This window comes from Salminus brasiliensis, chromosome 1, assembly GCF_030463535.1.
Source record: "Salminus brasiliensis chromosome 1, fSalBra1.hap2, whole genome shotgun sequence".
NCBI classification, from domain to species: Eukaryota; Metazoa; Chordata; class Actinopteri; order Characiformes; family Bryconidae; genus Salminus; species Salminus brasiliensis.
Window position 1 is genome coordinate 60,542,992 of NC_132878.1, and position 23,755 is coordinate 60,566,746.

The following is a 23,755-nucleotide window of genomic DNA, read 5'->3' on the forward strand; positions in this document are numbered from 1 at the left end:
CAGCAAAAATGTTTAGGGTTGCAGAATGCTGATCAACTCAATAAGCTTTTCACAGCCACCCATGTCTTGAATTGCACTGTTAAAAGACATATAAAACATTTTATTATATTGTGTAATGAGACAACCTGTGCATCTAATCTATATAAAAAGGATTAACCATTTAAAAATGACAGAAATTCTACACAGAAACCCCATTAAGAGCGTCCTCTACCGTAAGGCCACAGAAATGTGGGGCTGTGGGCTTTTATTTTGAAAATCAGCTCCTGGGCGCCATTTTGGAACCTCCTCGCTCTCGAGTACAGCGTGTTGTGTACAGTGCAGAAGTGTGAGAAATGCAGAGAGGGGTGGATACCTGAGTTCTGCTCGTTAAGTTAGTTGCATCTCTGAGACGTTACTGAAGTCCTCTGATAATGGACGAAGAGCTTACAGTGAGTTTTAGCCGTGCAAAAAAAAAACCAACAGCATAATTTTACAAGTAGCCACGTTAACTGGTTACACACTGTGAGACTAGCCTACACTAGCGCACTACTTACCTCCTGATAAGTAGCTAGTCCTTATGAGTGCTGTCAAATTGATAAACTCATTAAAAACACTATCTAGTGTTTTAACTGTGGTGTGATTTGTGCAGACCTGACTGATGATTGGTTTTGGTTTTCAGGAGGGCTATGATGAACCATGTGCGCAGTGTGGAGCTGTGTGCTGGGCGTTATCAGATGGTTTACAGTTTTTCTGCAAGAACTGCCACAATGTGATCGAGGTATAGCAACTTCTTCACTGAGTCTGTAATGAGGGTTTGAGGTCACTGTTAAAGGATCAGCAACATGGTGCATTTTCATTGCTTCCCCCCCCCCTTATACTAGATCACCAGAGACATGATGGGTGTATGAAGCTTGCAGTGGAGCTAAGGGGCTTATATAATAAAAGTTTTAAATCAGAGAGTTTTATTTTCTGATCTAGTTAGTGATATATACATTCTGACTACAGACCCAATATCATTTCTTAAAATGATTCACCTTAAAAATTCACTGTTTTTATATCAAGCACTTCACTTACACGAACATCTAAAAGTGGAAGGAAGTTGTTGCACTGAAGTTACTCAGTCACAAACCTTCATGCTTTGTGAGTTGTATGGATTCTCATTCAGAATATCATCTATGTTGGTTTAGTCTGTACATGAGTGTTTAATACCCGAGTGTGGGTTCGATACCTGGGCCCTTGAGCAAGGCCCTTCACCCTCTCTGCTCCTCGGGTGAAGCAGCAATGACTACCCACTGCTCCGGGCATGTGTGCTTACAGTCACTGTGTGTGTTTGATCACTAGTGTGTACGTGTGTGTTCACTGCATGGATGGGATAAAGGCGGAGGCCATATTCCATCTGTGTCCAACACTAATGGTAAATTTGGTTGTCATGTCTCAATACGAGCACCAATTAATCATGTTGCTACCTTCTCTACCAAAAAGATTAATGGTGACTTACAATTTCATTATAGCTTAGTAGGGCTGGGCGATATAATAAAAAAACTTTATCACGATTTTGATCACAATACATGTAATCACAGATTAAACACATCAATAGCGAGAGATTCTTATAAACCACAATTCTCCCAGACTGAATACAGTGATTTTTATTCAACATCTGCTGCACTTCAACTAATTAAACCAGTCTAATTACACTGTTAGTAATGAAACCTGTAGCTGATCAGTGTTTATTAAGCACTAACAGTATCCTCCATATGCTTAGAAAAGCATATTGGTATCACGAAAACAAAATGTATCACAATACGATAAAATATCGTCATATTGCCCAGCTCTACCTCTTAGCTATATTAGTGATTGTAGAGATTGGTGCGTCTTATTTTAGTTTTATAGGAAACCTAGTTTCTAAAGTGCTTTGAATGATCTTGTTGACTGCGGATATTGTAGCTAATTTCTGACATGTCATTTTGGTTAACAGAGAACACAAGCTGTTGTGGATGTAAGCACATTTATCCTGAACAACAAGATATCCTCTATATCGTCAGGCTCTCGCAAGAAGACAGGAAGAGGTTTGTCACAACTGTAGTCTAGACATCCAGTATATTGCATGTCCAAACTTATCCAGAAAACAAATATAGCCAATAAAACATAGCAATAAAAGGCTATCCTTGTGCAAGTCATTCTGCACCGTGGAATAGAGCACCACTACTTCTACTACTTCTGTTTTTAAGTCCTCCTCTGTGTTGTGGGCATCAATTATTTTCAGACATTTGCTTAGAACAATATTCAGAGTGTAATGTTGGCACAGTCAGAAGAGTCAGTGAATGTATAAAGCTAGGATTTTAATTAAGCAGATGATTCCTAATTTTATTCGGTGATGTATCAGGCCTGATTTGCTTACTGGGGTCTGAGCCTGTGCTACACATTTTGATGATCTATTTTTTTGTTATGAAAGACAGAGGAACTAAATTAAGATTTTCTGAATTAGGAGTTTGATTAGTTGTTTAGGTTTGAGTAGTAGTGACCATGTTTACTACTTTTCTAGTTATTCTTTTGCCAAGGGGGCTTAATCTTTTGTGCAAGACTATATATGAGGTTTGTTGTTTACAAAGCTCTTCTTTGTCTACCGTGTTCCTGACCCATCAGAAGGTGGACGAGAGTGGATGATATGTGAAGGCTTTCAGATCGTCCTTAAACATCAGGCAGAAGCTTTGGTTGGTCTAGGTGTCTGCCCACAATTTAAGGTCGGTAGAGCTCTTCAGATATGTGTAGGTGCCAAGAAGAGTTTTTATTCATTTTAATGAATTATATCTCAGACAGATGTGTTATGGGATTTCTGGAAGCGATACCTACAGAACACCAGGCAGGCTTACACAAGGGCACCAGTGAGCAGCAGCACAAATCCAGTGGTGAGTATGCAGCAGCTGTTCCAAGGCCTGGACTTGATAGGGGTGACAGTTTGCAGTGAAAATGACTTTGACACGCTGTCCATATATGCTCAAGCTTTAGGATAATCTCTCTGTTTCTTAAATCCGTTCTTCAGGACCTAACCTCTGAAAGCGAGGCTGACTTTTTGTTTCTAAGTGAACAATCAGACCAGTCAGAGCCTATCTCCGCCTCAGGTATAATGCTTACCTAGATTTACTGTCGTCCTTTCAGCCTCCTTGTCTGTTTCCGTGAGTTAAATGCATGAATATGTGTCTTCTACAGGATACGTGTCTTCTACAGGACACTCCAGTGATGGGAAATCTTCAGTGTGTTCAGGCTCTCTGGATGCCGAATGCTACTTCAGGCCAAAGAATAGAAAAAGTCTGCATCTCATGAACATGCCCCGGACGCTGGCGCTGTGCCATCTAGCCCTGCTTTGGCTCCGGGAGGCCATCACACTGGCAGACTTGCTCAGGTAAATAAGAAGAGTGCTTGTGTCTCATCATGTCTAGCCCTGAGTGTAATTTTACTCCTGGGGCTAATGTGGCTAACAAAGAATGAAGGCTCATATCCCACCGACTGGCATTGCAAAATCATGATAAATTTTCTGATACTGTTATCTGTAAAATAAAATACTACTATTTCTAATGATGATAATAATAGTAATAATAATAATAATAATAATAATAATAGAATAACTGTTTATTACTAAATAATTCTATTTATTTTATATTCTATTTCCATTGTTTGTAGTTATCTGATGTTCTTTTAGCCATTCTTATGGATCATAAGACACTTCTTGTGAGACATATTCAGAGACTAAATGTACACAGGTAATTTTGTCTTTAACTGAGGCTTCTTTGTGAATTTTACATCTGTATTGATTGTTTTTCTACCTTGTCCTGAGAAAATTACTGGCAGAAGAAACAAGTGTTATTTACTGAACTCAGAGTCTAATAATTTTAGTCCTGTTCTGACATTACTCCCCCCTCGTCTTTTCTCAAATCTGTCACTACACGCAGTGTGTTGTGTGTTTTGTGTGTGTGTGTGTGTGTGTGTATCAATCAGATCATCCAATAATTGATTAGGGTTATACCTGTAAGCTACTACAAAAGCAAGTCTATTTCAGGTTACCTAACATCTTTACACAATTGGAGGCAAGTGTGTGATGTTTTAGGCCTGCATGTAGCACAATATTAATTGCTGCAGCATAAGCAATTGTTAGCTACATTAGCCATCGAGGTCTAGTGCAAGACTGAAAAGGCTGACACCAGGGAAAGCGGAAACTAATGTAGTTGTGTACAGTCCAAACAGACTTTGTGTGATCAGTGACATTTGAGCTAAAGTGAAAGTTTTGTTTTTGTTGAACTTTTGCTTTAAGACTCATAAAGGGCTCTCAAAACATTTTGGCTAGTTAAGTGAGGCTTAGATGTTTCCAAAAGTGTTGCTGTGCAGCCTGTGTCTACAAATGGTTTTGAGCACCTATCCTGAAAACAGTTAATAATCTCTGTGCTTTATGGGCAAATGGTTCATTAAATTCCTTAGAATATTAAACTCTACACAAAATACTGTAATCTTTACATTTCTTTACAGGTTGTTACAGTGAGGTATTTCTGTTGCAGGTTGGTGTCCAAGAGGCTTGTCCCATACATTACCGTCTACGAGGAGTTCCCTGAAGAGATGAAGTTCTTTGGCAGGGATGCTATGATCTTTAGAGTTGAGGTGGGCCAGCAAAAGGATATATCAGTAGTGAATGTGACCAGATCACGTTCTCATATGTTTTCTTTAGTCTTTAGATATAGTCTTTTACAAAAGTGTGGAAACCCCTGGACAAATATTTTTTTTGGTAGATTATTTTAAGTGAAAAAAAGTATCCTCTGCAGAAAATAAGTGGTTAAGAAACTGACATTTCTCTGCTGATTTCAGAGAACAGTTTATTTTTACTTTATTTTTAATATTTTGGGAACAGCAGGTAATGGTGTCGTAAGAGGTGTGTTCTCTGTAAAGGATTTGTAAATTTTCTCCTATAAAATCAACCAAAAAAGTGTAACTTCTCCATGATTCCTTGGACGTAGATTGTTTATTACTCTAGCTGATTTATCTTTCTGTTTTCCTTGAAATTGAATACACTGATTTGCTTTAATAAAATCTGCACATTTGTGCCTGTTCTACTTTTTCTTAATTAATAAAAAATAATAATAATAATGATAATGATTATAACCTATATTTGTGCTCTACAGACCATCCCCTCCTACAGGAAGGTGCACAGGGAGGCTCTGCAGATGGCTGAGGTTCTGCAGCTCCCTGCTTTCCCTTCTGTGACTTCTGACTGCCTCCTACACCCGGCTCTGCTCAGCCTCCGCTACTTGATGGATGCTAACCTTCCCGGTGAGTCTTCCTGAAGCAGTGGAGTAGAGTCAGAGGGCCACTGCCTCTTATCAGCTCTTTCCTCTTATTCTCATTTAAATTCATTCTGGTTTACTTTATTAGATGAACTCCATTTGTTGGTGCGCAAAGTAATAGAAAAAACAGCCATGGAGAAAGACTTCTTCCTGACCTTTAACCCTTCTGTGCGAAAGTCTACACTCTTGTGCTACGACCTTCAGGCTGCAGCGCTCATCATAGTCACCATGAAGCTTCTCTTCAGACTGGATGACCACGTGGAGTGGTGAGTGTCTTTCAGCATTGTTGCTGCCTGTCTTTAACTTTAGAGGATGAATAAGATAATGGGTAACAGAGACAAACTCACATCTGTGCTGTAAAATTAATGAAATCATTCACCACCAAAAGAACAGCTAGTATTTTCCAAAAGTTAAAAAGGCATGTAAAGGAAATTGCAAAATGACACCCTTTAGAAGTGGACTTTAAAATATAGAGAATAAGAAAAAATGTATTTCTTTAAATCTTTCTGATTGATGTCAAATGCTTGATCATTGCATCAAGAATAGCACCAGATACACCTCAATGTGTCTTATTTATAGCCTCAAAGCATTTGAAGTTTGTTTGTAAAAGAAATGAGAACTCCCACTGATGTGGTTTGAGATGGCTATTTTAATGACTGTGGGGACATGACTACTGGCTCCACAATACAATATCGTCATGATACTTTAGCCATGATACGATTGTATTACTTAAAAGCTGGATATGCTAAGTACTGTGATGTACAGTTACAGTAGCCATTGAATGTAATGTTGGGCCAGGTTGAGGGGATCAAATCCTTTTATGATCACACAGTAAGTTTGTTATACACAAACATATAAACCTTTTTTAAAGCGGTGAAACCAGTGCTTAGTTGACATACACTATGTTTATGCAACATAGTATAAGACAAAAATATTTGAATCTCAGTATAAAAGTAATGAATTCATAATGTTGAATTTCTCAGCATTTTTCTTAGATGTTGTGCTAATCAACTAGCATTGGGTCATGAGTGAGGTACATATGTCTCAGAAAACCTTTTCAAAATATTTCACATTTATTTTCTAATCTTTCCAAATCTACAAAATACTAAGTCTGATAGTATAAAGGTAGAAAAATATTATTTAGGTAAATTGTTTCCTCAGGTTAATTAATAGTTTCCTTAATTAAGAGGGGATGCGTTTGTGCCCTCTGTTTACAGTTTAACAATCGAGGTAACTGTTAAATCAAGGGAACTCTTTGTCTCTAAATACTATTTCACTACTGTGATACCTTACAAACTCTTATCAAACAGCTCACTTTGTTTAAATCCAGGCTAAAATTGGGACACCTTTTATTATTATCATTAGTGGGTTATCATTATTTCCTGAAGTGGCTTAGGCATTACTAATCTGGGAGGTTATTATAATCGAACTTCCAAAATATATTATGGGTTATGTTGTTGTGTAACACAGTACTCACTACAAGCATCTGTCTCTTCTATCACATTTTCTCAAAGGAAGCTGTCCAGGAAAGCAAACGAAAAAGGCAATGGTCAAGGCAAGAAGAAAATGACCAAGCAAGGTAGTCCGTTAACTTCTGGACAGAAGTATTCCTTTTTATTGTATATAATATATCCTCAGTATATTACATACAGTATTTTATTGTATTTTATATACTTTTATGAAACTAGTAAAAGGTTGTATGTCTGTATGCTTTTGGCAGACAGCAGTATGTTTAGTTTGAGAACGTGGTATATGATTGTGAATCCTGCACTGGAGCGTGCCAGAAAGAGAGAGGAGCTTTTTGAGGCCAGGTGAGATGTTATTTCTGATCATTTAGTCTTCCTTTCTTTGAAGTTTCTTGAAATATCTTTTGGTTCTTATTTTTTTTCTGCTGTGCTTCCTCAGGCGACAGTGGAAACCTAAGAAGCTGATCATCCCAGCGATGAAACACAGGACTGTGGTGTTAAAAAGGCGACGTAAGTTAGGCTCACCCAAAGTTAATGTTTCCTGTATTGTTCTGTTTTGCATTTATTTTCCTCACTGTTTATTCACACTTTATTTTATGTAGTAATGTAAACATTCTGGCCATGCCAAACTAGAAAACCTCGTTTCTGAAAGGTGGGAAGGGGGTTGGAGGGTGTACAGGACATGCTCACACCGCCTTTTGCTTTTTTTAATGAATTATACTGATAAATGAAACTGATTGCTAACACCACTGCATAGAACCTAGAAACCACATTACCACATTTCAAACAGGTTGATTTGCAAGTATTCTTTGTTGTCATACCATTTTTTAATCTAAGGAAGATTAGAAAATTGAGTATATGAAATAACAGATCACATGAAGTCATTGATGTAAGCCAGATGTTTTAGCCATCTTGGTTTGCAGCACCAAAGAGTTGGTTTCAGGAATCTTTCTCCTCTCACTCATGCCCAGGTGTGGTCGAGCAGTTGCAGAGCAGTTTCCGTACACTGAGTGGCTCAGTGCCAGAGCAGCAGCAGCCTTCCTCCACGTCCAACTTCCAGTTCCTATGGGGACAGGAGGAGGATGCAGACGGACCCAGTCTTCACCACAAGCGCCTCAGCTACGTGCTGGAGAAACGTGGAAAAGACAAGCGGCTTGTCAACCAAAAATATTGGCACACTGACCTGAGGCGCTGCCGTGAAAGGTAGGGCACAAACCTAGCATCTTGTTGTGGAAGATCGGCTACCCAAGAGCTGATCAAAAGTTCACATTAAAATTATAATGTATAAGAAGTACAGTGATACTAGGCAGAATAACGCTTTGGGCCCGACGCCACTATATGTATTGTTTTCTGTTGATAACCTGATGGTTCAGATGTTTTTGTGTAGCGATCAGAATGTTGCTATAAACACGATTACACACTCAGACAAAACCTGTGCTCAGTTAGCATGTTAGTAATCCTGCTGTATCTGTTAAGTAGCAGTGGAAAACATAGAACTGCTTTGAATCTGCATTTTTGACACGTTGGTGTTCCCTCGTGAAGAAGCATTTTCACAATAGCTAACATTAATGCATGCGATGTCCTTGCAAATTTAAATCCTTGCTCTAGAAAGGTGACATTCCTGTCTGAATGGAAATATGAGCTTCCATGTCGTGGTGAATCTTTAATCATATCAATGCCTCATTTCAGTGAATTATGTTACATTTGAAAAAAACGCAGAAATGGCCAGCAGAAATCACTACATCTGTGTCAGTTTTTCTTTGCACCAATGTATAACTTCTAATCAGTTGGCAACCAGTAATATTTACATTTTTACAGTTTTCATCAAAAAAATACACTAAATGCCGATACGTCATGCAAATCGTATTGTCTTTATTATAATTATTATTATTATTAGTCGTAGTAGTTGTAGTTTTTTGTAGTTGTGGTAGTATTATATCAAGACTGTTATTACAGAAATTTTGTAACATCTGGCATCCTGTGTTCCTGAAAATCTAAATATTTTCACAGACAGATGGGTCAGTAGTTTCAGATTTAATGCATTACATCTAATTTAACTGGACTAATTATGCTGTCTTTGCGAAACCTGCTCAGAAAAGTGTAAAAAAATTTTGATGATAAATAAATACTTAAATGAAAAATTATTAAAATAATAAAAAATATATTATTATTAAAATTCTCAAATGCTGCTGTTGCTTCTGTGTTTAGAGATTGTGGGGACCATTTCTCTGAGCTGGAGCCTAGCTTGCCCAGGATGTACGTGTGGCTGCTGGGGCTTTTCTCTTTTATCCTGGGGGTCAGTGAGGCCCAGGTGCACGCGGACGTTGTTAAGGTGGAGCGACGCTTGCTGCTGAGCAAAGCTGTGCCTAAAGAAGGCACCAGTAAACGGCGGAGAAAAAGGAGAAGGACATCATGCATGATGTGATACTCGGGAGGTTTACTTCGACACAAATGAATAATTGTCTTACACACCTTGCCTTAAGAAGACATTGTGCCATGGTCAGTGTTTAGTGGGACAAACGTGGTTCCTTTGTGTTGTACAATGTACAGGATCATAACAGTCTTTATCTCTAAGACTATACTAAGATTATTACATTGCACACAAGTATTTTGATACCCTGCAGTGGACTGACGCCCTGTCCGAGGAATATTATTGCCTTGCACTCAATGATCCTGGGTGGGCTCCGGACCCACCACGGCCCTGACCAAGAAGAAACGGTTAAGAAGATGAATGGATGAATGGGTGGGTGGCTGGACTTAAGTATTTGCACAGTTTTCTTGTCTTTAGTGAGTGGGTGTGAGTTCCATGCTGGCTTTACATAGGATGTTTGGCTGTGTCTGTCGGTAGACATTGGGACATTGACAGAAATGATTGTATGGAGCCTGCCTTTATTTAACGACCAGATATGCTCCCAGGCCCACTCTTAAAAATAAAGCTTTCTGCATGTTTCTTGCATTCGGCATGCAGTTGTAGGACAAACTTGTAACTGCTCCAGAACTGTTACATCATGTGGTGCTTTTTTTAAACCTTAAAAAGGTTGTTCAGATAGCACATCTAATTATACACAATTTTTAAGAGTGTACCTGTGAGGGTGCCTTTACCATATACTGGAAACTGCCCATCCCAGTACCTGAATGAAGATTATGGTGGTTACAGTTGCCTAATGTGACCTTTGAGTGATGCCATTAAAAAAAATACACTTGGTTCAAAAAAGAGCCGTGTTTGAAATAATGATATGTTTGAGATGTGTGAGTGTGAAGAGCCTTTTATATAAATGAATCATGTCTTTGGTCTGTGCTATGTATATATCAGAACCCATAAAAAGGTCTAGCTGACTGGTTTGTTACAAATGTGAAGGTTGATGTTATCCACGAGTATGAAACTCTGAGCTGTTCTATTTTTCCTTCGCATTGATTTTGCAACCAACGCATTAAAGCTGAGTACAGTGTGGATCTGTGTGTAAAAGTGGTGAACAGGAACAAGGAAACTGTAAAATAGACCACAACCTTAGTCTCAGGCCTTTTGTACACACATGGGGTCACACTAAAGAGCAATAATTAATGTAGAATCATGTCTTGCTAATTCAGATACAAAGTTTTAAACTTTACGTTGGTATTGTCTTATGTAAACAGCATATACAGAGAGTCATTAGTATAATTTCGAATGTCGATCATCAGAGTAATAGCGGCTTCTTTATGTTCATTAACGTTGTGTTAGCCTTTTTTTCTCTCTTGAATATTTCTCTAATTTTTTCCTGAAGACTAGCCTGAATCTCTCTGAATCATGTGGTTCCCACAAGGCCAGCCAGTTGTCTCAGGAGTGCAGGGTGTGACCCAGCAGGCTGTGAACAGTTTGTACACATGAACTTGGCTGGCATCTTGGGTCACCTCGGGTTGTTCCCCTGGCCTTCCACCAGCAGCTCAGGCACACTGCGCTCCAGTTTAAGCCCTTACACTAAATGCTCAGACCCAGTGAAGGTATGGTTTACTCCTGTACTCAGACACAGTAGCAGAATTAATAGCCATAATACATAGGCTGGGCGAGGGACAGGTTAGAGTGACAACTTTGGATACACGTTTTAAATATTAATGGCGTTAAGACATTTCTATCTTTGGTGATAAAACATGACATTTATCCAGAAGGGATGTAAAGAGGGGATGTCTTTTCCAAAGATTATTTGTGGGTTTTTTCCATCTACAGAGCTCCATAGGAACTCTAGTAAAGTGCTTCAGCTTTTAGTTCAGGCCTCCTCAGGTGTGGTGCAGGAGGACTGATGTCTAAACCAGATGTTGTTCAAACACACCTGATTCAACTCCTGAGTTAATTGCCAGCTCTAGTAGGTGTGTTTGAGCAGGGGAATCTGGGAATCTTCTAACACTGTTGGACCCTTCAGGACTAGGGTTGATGACCCCTGTTTTAGCTCACTTTGTCGGCTGTTTTTTTTTGGGGGAGACTATGTTCAGATGAAGTTCCCATGATTATTTTCTGCTTTCTAGTTATTTCTGTTTACGAGCTTCTGTCCCAACTGTATTTTAGAAAAGGAGAATTGCCTGGCTGGGACAAATAGTGTGTGATCTTAAGCTGTACTTGTGCATAATCATAATCAAAGTCTTCAAAATGCTAATTTTTCTATATCATTTTGGAGACATTAGTCAAGAATGTAGAGGACAGCCACTGTGTTCAATTGACAAAGAAAAATAATCAGCAAAAATGGAAAGAAACTTTTGACAGCACTTTATTCATTTAATTTTCTGACTGAAGACACTAGTGATGAAAATCTGATTTTGTAAAAAACAAACAACCAACCAAACAAACAAAAATAGATAGTGAAGACAGTCCATAACAATCAACTCTGTATACAAATCTCATCTTCTTCCTAAAATACATTTTACAGCTCTGCTTTATGAAGGTAATTAATGTTTACTGTCTGTCTTAAAAAGTCTTCGTCACAGTCAGGGAGGAGGGTTACAGAGATGTTTTCGCTCTCCGTAAAAACAAGAGACAAAACTCAGGTGAGTGGAGGGAAACAAATACCCACTATTGACATTCCTGAGAGGAAATCATAAGTCATTTATTGCAATAACAAAAAGGCTTCTGACCTGCATGGGCTGTTCTGTTTTGTGGTTGAACTGAACAGGGTACAATAATTGTAGTTACAGTCCTCTGCAGCTAGGGGGAGACAGGCACATGATTTCATGACAACAAAGAATTCCTTTGTCCTGTTGCTTTCAGTCCTACCCTGTTATCCATCAGGCAGTGTGTCTGTCAGAAGTTCAATAGCGATATACAAATCATTCTTTTATTATTATTAGAATATGCTTCCCAGTGTTTTTTCCACTCTGTAAAAGAAAGGAGAAGCTGTCTGAAGAAGATCTTGGTTTATTTCCTTTGTTCTCTCAGATCTTTGTCTCTCAGAGCCTGAGTGAGGGTGAGGGGTTCTGGGAAGACAGGAAACTTTTACGCAAGAGGGCAAAGGCCAGCAGACCCCTCCAGTACAAGTGACCTACAAACCTGTGAGAGAAATGTCCAAGCAGGAAACACACACACACACACTTTAAGAGTGATGTAGTCGAAGTTCTTAGCCAAATTTGGGGCCTAGAAAGGTTTCTTTAAAAAAAATGCAACCTAAAGTTAGTGTGGTAGTACTCGAGTCCAGACCCCAGAGATGTTTTATTTTCCTGTCTATCATATCAAACTTGACTTGGACTCGCTGTGTTTATGGCCACTGTCCTCACCACTACCTCACCAAATTTAGACTCTGGTGTCAAGCAAGACCAATTAGTCTTTAAATAATTCTATTTATTTGTAGCTTCTTCATTTTAACTGTGACCAAATGTCTTGTGCTTAAGTCATTTAAAACCATCACTGCATCTGTTTGTGCTTGGTTTAGCCAGCTAGAAAACAGGCCATGTCTGCATTTATTAGTAAAGTTGTAATGTTTTAATATTTACTAAACTTTTTCATTTTTAACAGAACATTTGTTTTGTGGAAAACATCTTTTACTTTTTTGCTGCTTGCGTTTGTGACATTGAAACAAAAGCCGTACGAATGCAAGTGTAGACCCAATCTTTGAACCTAAATATCATTTCATTTGTAAGACATAGTATTTCAGTTAAACAATATAAAAGTGATAACTTGTGATTCTGTAACGGCTCTGTAGCTTTTTTTTTTTTGGAAATTTGTTTCAATTGTTCTCAATTTTATGACTCTTAAGGGTCTCAACCAAACAAGGGTCTCTCCTAGTCACAGTCTTGGCCTTGTGTAGGACTTCACAAGGGTGATCTTGACTACAGTCCTACCTAAAGGTTTGAGCAGCCATATTAGGTTTTTATGTTAATTCCATTTATTTGAATTTGGACTTGGTAAAATGGTAAAGAAAACTTTACATTTACATGAGGAAATGTTTTTTAGGAACAGATTAACAGATGAAAGGTGCTAAACTCAAGCTTCGTCTCTTTCTTCAAAACACAGGGCCATATTATACCACTTCAATAAGTAGATCATGTGTATGAAAGCTACAATCAACTGTCTACCAAAGGCCTAATCTCAGCGCCTATAGCAATCAGTGCTGTGGGGGTGCTTTTTACACCTGATGTTAGCTTCTTCAGGACCCGGCATCATGTAAATAACTATGCTTTCCCAGCCACTGCCTTTCTGCTGCACACACACTGGTGTTATTAACTCCTACATACAGTACTGAGAAGCTACTGAAACTTCTTACACCATTAAACCACTCTGTACATAACACATTCCTCCATTCACCATGTAAACATTGCATTAGCACAACTGGCTTGGAGTTAATGTCACATTCGAGGTCTTGGTACAGTATAAGAATCAAAACGAGTTCAAATCAGTGGAGATTAGGCTTACATTAGGGCTCGAGAATGAAGCAGTCTAATGTGGGCAGGAAACAAAAAAAGTACAGCCCTCCATTAAGCACTAAATTAGTGTTTCGTCTCTATTCATCTCATATTCTCTCTCCTGTTTTGTCTCCCTTTTATTGGTCTGGAAGGTTTACTCTGCTTACTTTACTTTGGCTGCACTGGTGCCTAACAGCGTTATCCCATGTCGTCGAGACTAGTGTTTTACTAGTTTATTAGCCCTTGTAGTTTCTGGTGCTACAAGGCTAATGGAATATCAGTCTTTGTCAGGTGGCATTGATTTTTAGCCTTGTAGCCCCTGTGCAAAGCTAAAGAAGCAAACCTGATGCACCAAACATGTCCCGGCTGGTTGGCTACATTTGAAGTAATTAGAAAGTTGTGTTAATGGATTTTGTTCCATTCCTTTAAACAAACTTTATTGTTGTTTCTTTTGATCGCTGCCATGTGTTTGGAGTGGGACAACTCACAGATCCTCCACAACACGGTGCTGAAATGAATATGTCAGCAGAAGACAAGGCAGTGCGGACAACAGGAGCAAATACAGCAAGTCCCTCATCAAATCTGAACAGTGCTTAGCAGCAATAACGGTTCATAGGTGCAGTTAAAATGTGTCATTTTTGTTTTCATTGTGAGACAAGTGTTTTCTGTCTCCTTATCTTTATGCACACCTTAATTGAATACTTTTCTCTTTGTACATCTTTGGATCATATCAAATAAAAACTACTAAAGCAGAAATGATCTAATTAAATACGAACAGAGCATCAACTAATTACTCTACTGAATACATAAAGAAGCATGAGCTCCTCCAGAACAAGGGTGCCAACACAGTTCAGGAATATCATGGTTACCAAACAAACAAACCTAAAGTACTAAAGAGATGCATGTAATCAGTGCAGAACGTAGTTATGATTATAATTTATGAATGAATTTTAGAAGCTAGCACAGATAATTGTGGGTAATGATCATGGAAACTATATTACCATTGAGGAAATGCAAGCTGTGGGGTATGTCTCAGTCATAATGCTCATCATAACTATATTTAAAACATGATAATATATCATTGTTTTTGCAGATGCATTATTCGCATTATTGTCGAAGCTTAGTGTAAACCAGGCGATTTGATTAGTCTCATATATTAGATTATATTTTATCATTTGATTAGATTCTGTTATTAAAAAATACAATGTGACTGAATGGATGATTTAAACAGTAATAAAATACAATGTATTTAAAGTACAATACAATTTTTAAAAATATGTATTAAATTAAAACGTATTTTAAAAAAGCAAATTTAATTTAATATTTAATATTTAATTTAATAGTGATCTGTTTGACCCTCTCGTTTTAAAACAGGTGCAGCTGAATCAATAATAAAGCCTTCACCTCAGCAGATTAGACCAGTGCAGACAGCAGTGTGCACAGCTGCAAATGTATTGCGCATTAATAAAAGGGACATATGAATAAAGGGTGTTTATTTCAGGCTGCAGATAAATCAAAAAACCGTGCTGAGGGTTGAGGGCTAATCAGCTGCAGCTCCAGCCCCCGTGTGTGTGTCTTACTGCAGTCTAGAGAAGGAGCGAGACTGTGCTGCAGCTGATAGAGCCGGGGGGCGGGAAGAGCCAGAGACAGTTACATTCAGCGTGTGTGTATGTGTGTGTGTGTGTGTGTGTGTGTGTGTGTGTGTGTGTGTGTATGAGAGAGTGTGTGAGTGTGTGAGCAAGCACAGGGAGCCTCTGTGCTGCTGTGGGTGTTTTTCTGGCGCCGCTCCCTGCACACACCAGCTGACTGCTCGCGCATGTAAACACCATCCACATGCTTCCTGCTAGAGCAGCCCTGCCTCCCCCCACCAACACACGCACACGCACACACACGCGCGCGCACGCACGCCCCACGTCTCTCGCTCGCTTGCCATTTCTAGGGAGTGAGAGGAACTTCCATGGCGCTGTGGGCTCGCTTTCCCCTCTGAAAGCTCAGAAGCTAAACCACACAGGCGCGCACACAGTTACTGTAGAGACGAGACCCCGCTCTTCTTCTTAAAAAATGACTTTACCCTTCCTCCAAATTCAGAGAATCAGCCAAGCCATGTCTGAAGTTTCACTGAGGCTAATGTAAACTGCTCCCTATACCAGTTAGCCTCATGCTAACCGCTAGCCTAAACAGCACCCCTCAAATCACCGCGTTGTTCAGTGATCTGAGATGGGCTTGAATGTGTGTTTCTGACCATGTACGGCATGAATGTATGAAAATGTAGCACAATGTATTTAAGTTTCTTGTAGAGTATTTGTTCTTTTTAACTTCAAATAATTCGTTAAATTAATTTTAATCGGTTCATTTAAAATTGTTATCTGAACATATGTATTTTGTAATAGTTAATAGCATTTGTAAATAGCAGTTTACTTAAAACAGTCTGCATTATTATATGAATTAAATTAATATTTAGGGAAAAAATCTACACCTGTTTTTGGCAGGGTGTACATCTATACTGTAGTATGGCAATATTTTAAATAACATAATTCACACCCTGCTTTACACAGCCCTATATATTAAAATTAAGCTTTAAAATAAATACATTGTTTTTGTTCTTTTACAAAAGTGAAAACGTAAAATACAAGAGAAATGTAAGATAGGTGTTATGTTGGAGCAAATACTTAAAGAAATAACAGAAGATTGACAACCTAATAACATATCGCAGACTACTTTGACTGGAGGTACTTGGGGCCAATCAGATTTCTGTAGCAGCTGATGCCACCCCAGGTACCTTCCCCCCTCCATAGATCTGTCACTGCTTACTCCATATGTAGAGCATAAACACAGCCCTGTACACTAACACATACTCAGCTCTCCAGTAATGCTAATCTGAACAGTAATGTTTAGAAAAATGCTCCCTGACTATTCATTTGTATCAACTAGACTATAGTAGTAGTGCAGATTCACAAGGACTTACAATACACAACAGGCTAAAACACGTCGCCACACGTATGAATTTAAGGTTATAGACAACAGGGACCTGTTAGATCTAGAAGGGTTAAAGCAGCAAAAGGCACCAAATCAAAAATTCACTTTGTAGGCTGCAGCCAGAGCACTTTACCCTGACTGTGATCTCAGCTGGCTGCTTAACCTTAATTGACTGGGGTCCTGTTCAGCGCTACACACCCTGCTCACTACATTACAGTGAAAGAGCACAGCGCTTTACTAGAAAGTGAATATGAAATCCAGCGGGTTTGGTTTTGGTCCCACAACACTGGAAAAAATATAGGCACTCTGCCTTCTCTCTCTTCTCACTTTCCCTGACGTCCATCGCCTTACTTTATGACTATATAAGGAAGACAAAGGACATACTTATGCACAACAGCACATATCAGATTTGAGGGTACCCTTCAACTCCAAACCCTTTTGTGTGTGTGTGTGTGTGTGTGTGTGTGTGTGTGTGTTTTGTTCTGAGATATATAAAATCCTTTTTTAAGAAGCTTTATGTCTTTGGCAGAGCAAAAACAGAATCACAGCCAGACTTTGTCAATGGAAAAAATGTCTTTTTCCTGTTTGTGTGTGAGCGGAAGTTGTGTGTGTGACTCAACTAGAATGGACTTTGTAGCTTCCTAAACATTCACACTTCCTCATCCTGTTGTTTCAACATTTAAATGTCGGTGTCTCGACTCTTATTTGCCAGACAAACACAAATACACATAATCACTGCCCAAACCAAGCCATGGATAGTCAGATCCATAAGTATTTGGACAGTGACACAGTCTTAGTTGTTTTGCTTTTGTACACCACTTCAATGGATTCAAAATGAAATTGTAAAGGTGCACATATTTGTCACTGTACACTGCACAGCAAAGTGTGTCCTCCTCATTTAACCCATCTGTGGTAGTGAACACACACACACACACACTAGTGAACTAGGGGCAGTGAGTACACACACACACCCAGAGCGGTAGGCAGCCAACTCCAGTGCCCGGGGAGCAGAGAGGGTAAAGGGCCTTGCTCAAGGGCCTAACAGTGGCAACTTGCAGAGTCCAGGAATCGAACCCACAACCCTGTTATCGATAACCCGGTGCTCTAACCGCTGAGCCACCACTGCCCCCAATGCCCGTCACTTTTATTGTATATAAAAGTGTAGTCTTTCAGCATTTAATTCAAACAATTTTTTAAAAGATTAAAAAAATATATATATTTTATTAACTCTCTTTAGGACTCTTTAGGATAGACAATTTTTACACAGACCTCCCGCTTTCACAGGCTCAGACATAACTGAACAACTGACAGATAAATAGTCTCATGGCTGTTGTGGAACGTTTCCTAATTATTTCATGATAAATAAGAAAAAAAAATACTCAGAAAGAGATATCAGAAACTTAGCATCAACAAATTGGTACATTTTCAAAAAGAGGCAATGCACTGGGTGAACTCAGCAACACTAAAAGGCATAGAAGACCATCGAATAAACAGCAACAGTAAGCAAACAGGCTACAGCTCTGTTGTTTACGTTTAATGAGGTTGTTTTAATGTTGAAAATAAAAAACAATTAACATTGTTACCTCACGCATTATGCTGCCAACCATCAAGTTGGCAGCCTGCCAATATATTAAAAGGACCAGTTCATAAATACATATGTAAGGTTAAAAAAAATCTCAGGGTCGTGTCTCCTTGTGTCTGAAGGTCTAAATAACTATGTGTTTTCTGATTAGTAGATAATGACACTTTGAAGTCTGACTGGCTTTCTGTGTGTCAACCAGATTGAGTGCTGCATCTGGAGCCGAGAAAAGGTTCCCAACTGACTGTCTAGTGAAACTGGAGCATGAAAAATAGTGGTCAGTGTGACCTGCCTCAGGAACCTTTCAAAGGTGGAAGCTCACATGAGCAGCCAAGGAGCTGCTGGGATTTTCTGGTCATCATCTCAGCTGAAATGAAGTCTTTATTCCCCCAGAGCATTGTCCTTTTACCCACCCTACTCCACTGTAGCTTTTTAAGGATTAAATCAGTTCTATATGGTTTTATGTCTTTACGTATAAAACAGCTTGACAGTAAATATCATTGATGGTTATGCAGACTATAAAGGGAAACTGTGTGACTACAAAGAAGGAGAGAACTCTGAGGCCTCTGTTCTGGGTAGCTTCTGCTTTTAGTAAGAAGGCAGAAGACCAGGCACTTAAAACTAACCCTGCCAAGCTTTCAGCCTGGCTGATAAAGCGAATATCAAAATGTGCAAGTTTAAATATCTTATTTACTTGATGCAGTAGTAGTAGTATGCTATTGGTTAATATGTGAACACTGGACTTCTGTCATTGTTCATGCGCTTACTATGTCAAATGTTCTTCAGTTTTAAAGTACCCCGAACACAATACTATTAAAACAGTCACCAACATATTTGCTGTATCATTAGGTTATAAAAGCTTACAATATTTCCAGACTTTACCCTAATGGGCCTTAAACAAGATTCAACAAGATAAGAAAAGATAAGAAACAAACCGTAGCACAGCAAGAAATCACACCATACAGCAGGGTCACACCTCCCTAATGTAGACCTCGAACATATGCAAAAAATGTGGTTACATTTCTATCAGCAATTATTAACAGTAGTCCGCATTAGCCTACTTTCCATTGAGGCTGTTTCTGTCAGCTCTGAGCCTGGACGTAACCCCTGGCTTCCATATTTGAAATGATTCTGGTTGCAGTAATATCCTGTCAGAGCCCAAATTCTGCTTTCCTCTTTTTTTGGTACCAAAGGCCAAAGACTCTAAGTGCTCCTCTACTCAATGTATATATTAGCTTGTTTTTTCCCATGGAAAGTTCACTGTTTTCATCTCTGCAGTTCCCCAGAGTTCTTACATTTTATGGAATATTTTTCAGTTTTTAGTAATTATAGTTATTTCATAAAGAAAAGCAATTTTTGGGTTTTTTTGCTGATCAGGTTACAGATGTAGCCCAGTTTCTGCTTTGTGGGCCAGTGTAGCCTGGGCGTTTCTCCTTCTTTGAGGCTGTGGTCCACGTTTAGTCGTGTGTGAGTTGGCAGAGGGCTGTAAAGTTCCCACTTTCCCGCCTGTGTGTGTGTTGCAGGGTGTGGGGGAGGCAATGAGTTCAGCCCAGGTCTCTGAGACTGTACACCACTCGGCTTTAATAATGCTGTATAGGCGTTTTCTCACTTCGGCCAGTAACTTGTGTGAAAAGTCAAACTTCACGACTTACAGTTTGCTGCGGATGATTTAGACCAGGCAGGAAAAAAGCTCTTTATCCGTTTTAGACATACCTTTCATTGTCTTCTTCTTGTGCCATGGAGAGAGACTTCAGGCTACGTAACCCTAAAAGCATGTTGCCTCTCTGTGTTTAAAGAAAAGCCCGCCCTCCGGTTTTTAGGTGACCTACATTTGTGAACCCCACCTATCTTAACACAGGGCTTGCTGTCATTACTGCAATCAAAATGGCACACATGTCTCTCCCTTTCCCCTCGTCCAGTCGCCCTGCCCATGCTGCCACTGCAGTTTTGTCCTCCGGCGGAAGAGTCGAAAGAGACGACACATCTGTCACCAAGCCCTCCACATAGGCAATGTGTTGGCACGCATCCCACTTGCACTCTTTCCCCCCTCTCGCTCTCTCTCACTCACTCACACACAGATACACACACAAACGCATTCCCTCCCCCGACCCTTATGCCTCGCCCCTTATACACGGCCTCAACCAACACCCTCCCCGGATTCCACAGCTTCCAAATATTCGCGACCAAAAGGCCAAATTGGGGCACGTTTCTGTTGGACTGTTTCATCCCACATTGAGTTTTCCTTACAGTGATATGAAGAGCAACTTCTGACGCATTCCAGCCTTTACTATGTGTTGTCTATTGGGTTCTAGAGATCCTCACTAAGTGACCCCCAGACCTTTTGGCTTTGTGTAGCTCTTCTATCAAATCAGGACCTGAGTCTTCAGTATCCTTCAAGAGCAGCAGCCTATAGACTGAAGCTCTTTTTCTTATGCAGACCTTAGCATCCAGATAAACAGAACGGACCTCAAGGCACTTCAGTAGACAGGGGATGTTCATGGTAAAGCAATGGGTGCAATAATCTGACACAACAACCTTTCTTCAAATGTTACTGTCTGCGAAAGATAAAACTGGAAAGAAGTATTGATTAGACGCTTCCTGGAACACATAGCTTTGAGGCGTCTGTGGATGAGGCCTCCAGTTCAATCGCTACATAAATAAGTCACTATTTCACCTTCTTATGGTCTTGATGGAGCACCTCTCAGCTTGTTCACCTCCTCGAAGCTCCTGCAACATCTGAGCCACGTTGTACAATGTGCTTTGGTTTCCAAGACAACGCCCACCCAATTAGCATTTGGTATGGGAGTGTGTCAACGTAATGGATGGACCTTCAGTATTTAATCAGAACCTCTTCTGGGGTTTTCAGTCCAATAGCTGAACTCCAAATAAACCCGGAACTCCCAGATGCCATGAAAACATGACCATACATGGCAAAAACACAGAATATAGGTTAGTGGAGTTCCGGAGTGCTGTGGTTCAGTCACATTTCTAAACAATAACCACCTTGTTTACATATTATTACACAGGCTCTGTCTTCTTCCAGTGATCCTGAAAAATGGGCTAGCCATTTGCATTTGTTTTAATAGTTATGTAGAAAGGTTGCGGACATACTGTGTTCAATATACTAGCTTTTCTATTCCTGAGAAACTCAAATGTAGCTCTTCCTCTCAAACCTATTCATAGAGTAGAATTTAATCAGCTGTCTCAGTTATTCCAAGCTCAAAATGTCATTTCTGACCAGTTAAAGATTTCAGATGAAGCTTGTGATGTGGGTGAAAAACGAGGGATGGGCAATGCTATCTGGAAAATACCAGAGAGGCAAACGGAAGAGAAAAAGGATCGTGGGGGCAACATAACAGCCATATCTGTTTTCTGTCTGTGTGTACAGGGGGAGCAGCTGTCAGCTGAGGGGGAAGACTGGCTTGGAGGTTCTCTAGAGTCATAGCCAGCTGAAGATTTTAAGGGCGTATACATGATGTACATAACAGAAACAGCAAGAAAATCTCACAATGTAATTTATGGTATTTTTTTATGCCATTTATCCAACCTCTGTGTTTTAACATATATTAAGGCACTGTGACTGTTTTTGTGTTAATTTGTAAAGTTACTATTGCAGTTTTGTTTTGTTACAATGAGAATATACATGTGAGCATGGGTATGGGAATCCTTACCCATGGAGCTAATCCGCAGTATTTCACTACAGTCCCTCATAACCCTTGAGGCTCTCTGCTTCTTGATGACATATTTGATAGTTTTAGTTCACATGGTTTTGGCTACATTTCACCTCAGAATTATGACCTCGGACACCTGAACAAATAAACAATGGTTTGCCATTCTGTGTTTAAAAAAATTACACTTCAGAATTAGAGAGTTAACATTGTGGGGTCGAGTGCTATGTGAAGCACATTTAGGATTCAGGTCCTGGTAATCAAAGCTTTCCCTTAAAATCAGAGCAACTCTAGAATATCACTGGACAGGATTATCTTGCTGCTCTCCTTCACTACATCCTATTAATGGCCCTTGTTCCCATGACAACATGTGTTTGGAATCCCCCAGAAAGGAAAACTGATTCTCACTTCTGTCTGATGTCACCAATCAAATTATGAATGACATATTTAACATATGTGTGTGTGTGTGTGTGTGTGTAAGGCATTCTTATGTAAACTGCAAATTATATATATATATAAAAAAAGAAATTCGCATGGACAACTACTACAACACACAGGGACACTACAACACACATACATACATAATGCTGCACTGTTGTCCATTTTATTGGATAAATGCAACACTGATCCTGGCATCCTTTTCCTGCAGGTTCCTTTCAGGTTTAAAGCTTAATACACCACCTTCATCACCTGTGAACAGTAAAACAAAGTAGTCAAATCAGGCTCTCTTTCTCTCTCTCTCTCTCTCTCTCTAAAAATACAAAAGGGAGGGACTCCTCCAGCTCTTTGTCTACACACACACACACACACACACACACACTGCTCCTTCCAGCTTCAGAAAGAGGTGCAAAAATCAGACTTAGTGGAGGTTATGGAGCATTTGCCCTCACGACCAAAAGCCACTGAACACTTACACCTGCCTGCCAGCCTTAATGCTTATGAACAGCACCTAACATCCGTACACAGTGTGTCTGAATGAAGCGCGAGACACACAAAGAGGTTTTTTAGGGGTTAACACGGCTACAACAAAGAGGCGCAGCCCACTCACAGACTCCGCCCTGCGAGGGAGTCTTTAAGGGAAAGCTGTTTACAAGCTCTGAGCGGATGGGGTCTTTGGGTTCAAACCTGCTTCGCCTTTCTTGTGTTACAGCCTGGAAATCAAATACGATTGTCATAAAGATGAAGCCCCAGACTGCCTCATTTATTCCAATATCTTCAGTTTATGTTGTTAATCTTCCGTGAAATAACCTAAAAGTGACTATTTAGATTGACAACTGTACCAGTAGTTAGCTTTTAGCATTGTTTTTCTTTTGAATAGCATCGTTGAGTTAGCGTCGTTTCCACAGTTCAGCGGATGGCTCTCCTAACGTGAAAAAGAAATCGGTCTTTAATATGACTGATCAAAATAGTAATTTTCTTCGTGTGCCATTTTTTTTATTTCGCTCAATATTTCTGCTGTTTATGCTTTTGTTTTTATTTGAAATGAATTATTCTTAGCCAAATATTTTTTTTCCTACATTAATAATTACTGATTTCCTCGACAGCCGTGTCAATAATTAACCCCTCAGCATTGTTTCCCCGGTTTCACGTGCAGAGCGATTTCCTTTGTCACGTTAAAAGTGTAAACGCCCACCAAAAGAGGTGACGAACTGTGTTTGACAGACTGCGTTATTAATCCGGCATGATTCGTTTCTGTTTCTCCAATTTTATTTGTCTTTATATGCTATTTATTTCTATTTTCCGCGCGCGCGTGCTCCAGAGCTCTCGTGCCTCCGCCAGACGCGCGCGAGTGTCTCACTGCTCCGCGCGCTCGCCGCCGCGACCTTTCCCCCAGTTCTCGAGCGCCGAGTTCACCGGGTTTACACTGACACCGCTGACTCCTCGACCACGCCCCCCAAC

The 23,755-nt window shown here is 39.7% G+C and overlaps 1 protein-coding gene across 2 annotated transcripts; it reads left to right on the top strand.

Moving 5' to 3' along the window:
- The first annotated feature begins 335 nt into the window (after positions 1 to 335).
- On the top strand, positions 336 to 22,015 carry taf1b (TATA box binding protein (Tbp)-associated factor, RNA polymerase I, B). 2 transcript variants are annotated; one of them, XM_072697143.1, is made up of 15 exons: positions 336 to 428; positions 659 to 757; positions 1,955 to 2,045; positions 2,623 to 2,720; positions 2,793 to 2,885; positions 3,020 to 3,098; positions 3,187 to 3,379; positions 4,527 to 4,626; positions 5,145 to 5,292; positions 5,395 to 5,572; positions 6,821 to 6,885; positions 7,027 to 7,117; positions 7,212 to 7,282; positions 7,744 to 7,975; positions 21,577 to 22,015. In XM_072697143.1, the coding sequence occupies exons 1-15, from the start codon at positions 411 to 413 to the stop codon at positions 21,623 to 21,625; spliced, it is 1,605 nt and encodes a 534-aa protein (XP_072553244.1). In that variant the 5' UTR covers positions 336 to 410; the 3' UTR covers positions 21,626 to 22,015. The 2 variants fall into 2 exon arrangements, with proteins under 2 accessions (XP_072553244.1, XP_072553236.1); XM_072697135.1 differs by lacking the exon at positions 21,577 to 22,015 and adding an exon at positions 8,981 to 10,156.
- The last annotated feature ends 1,740 nt before the right edge of the window (positions 22,016 to 23,755 follow it).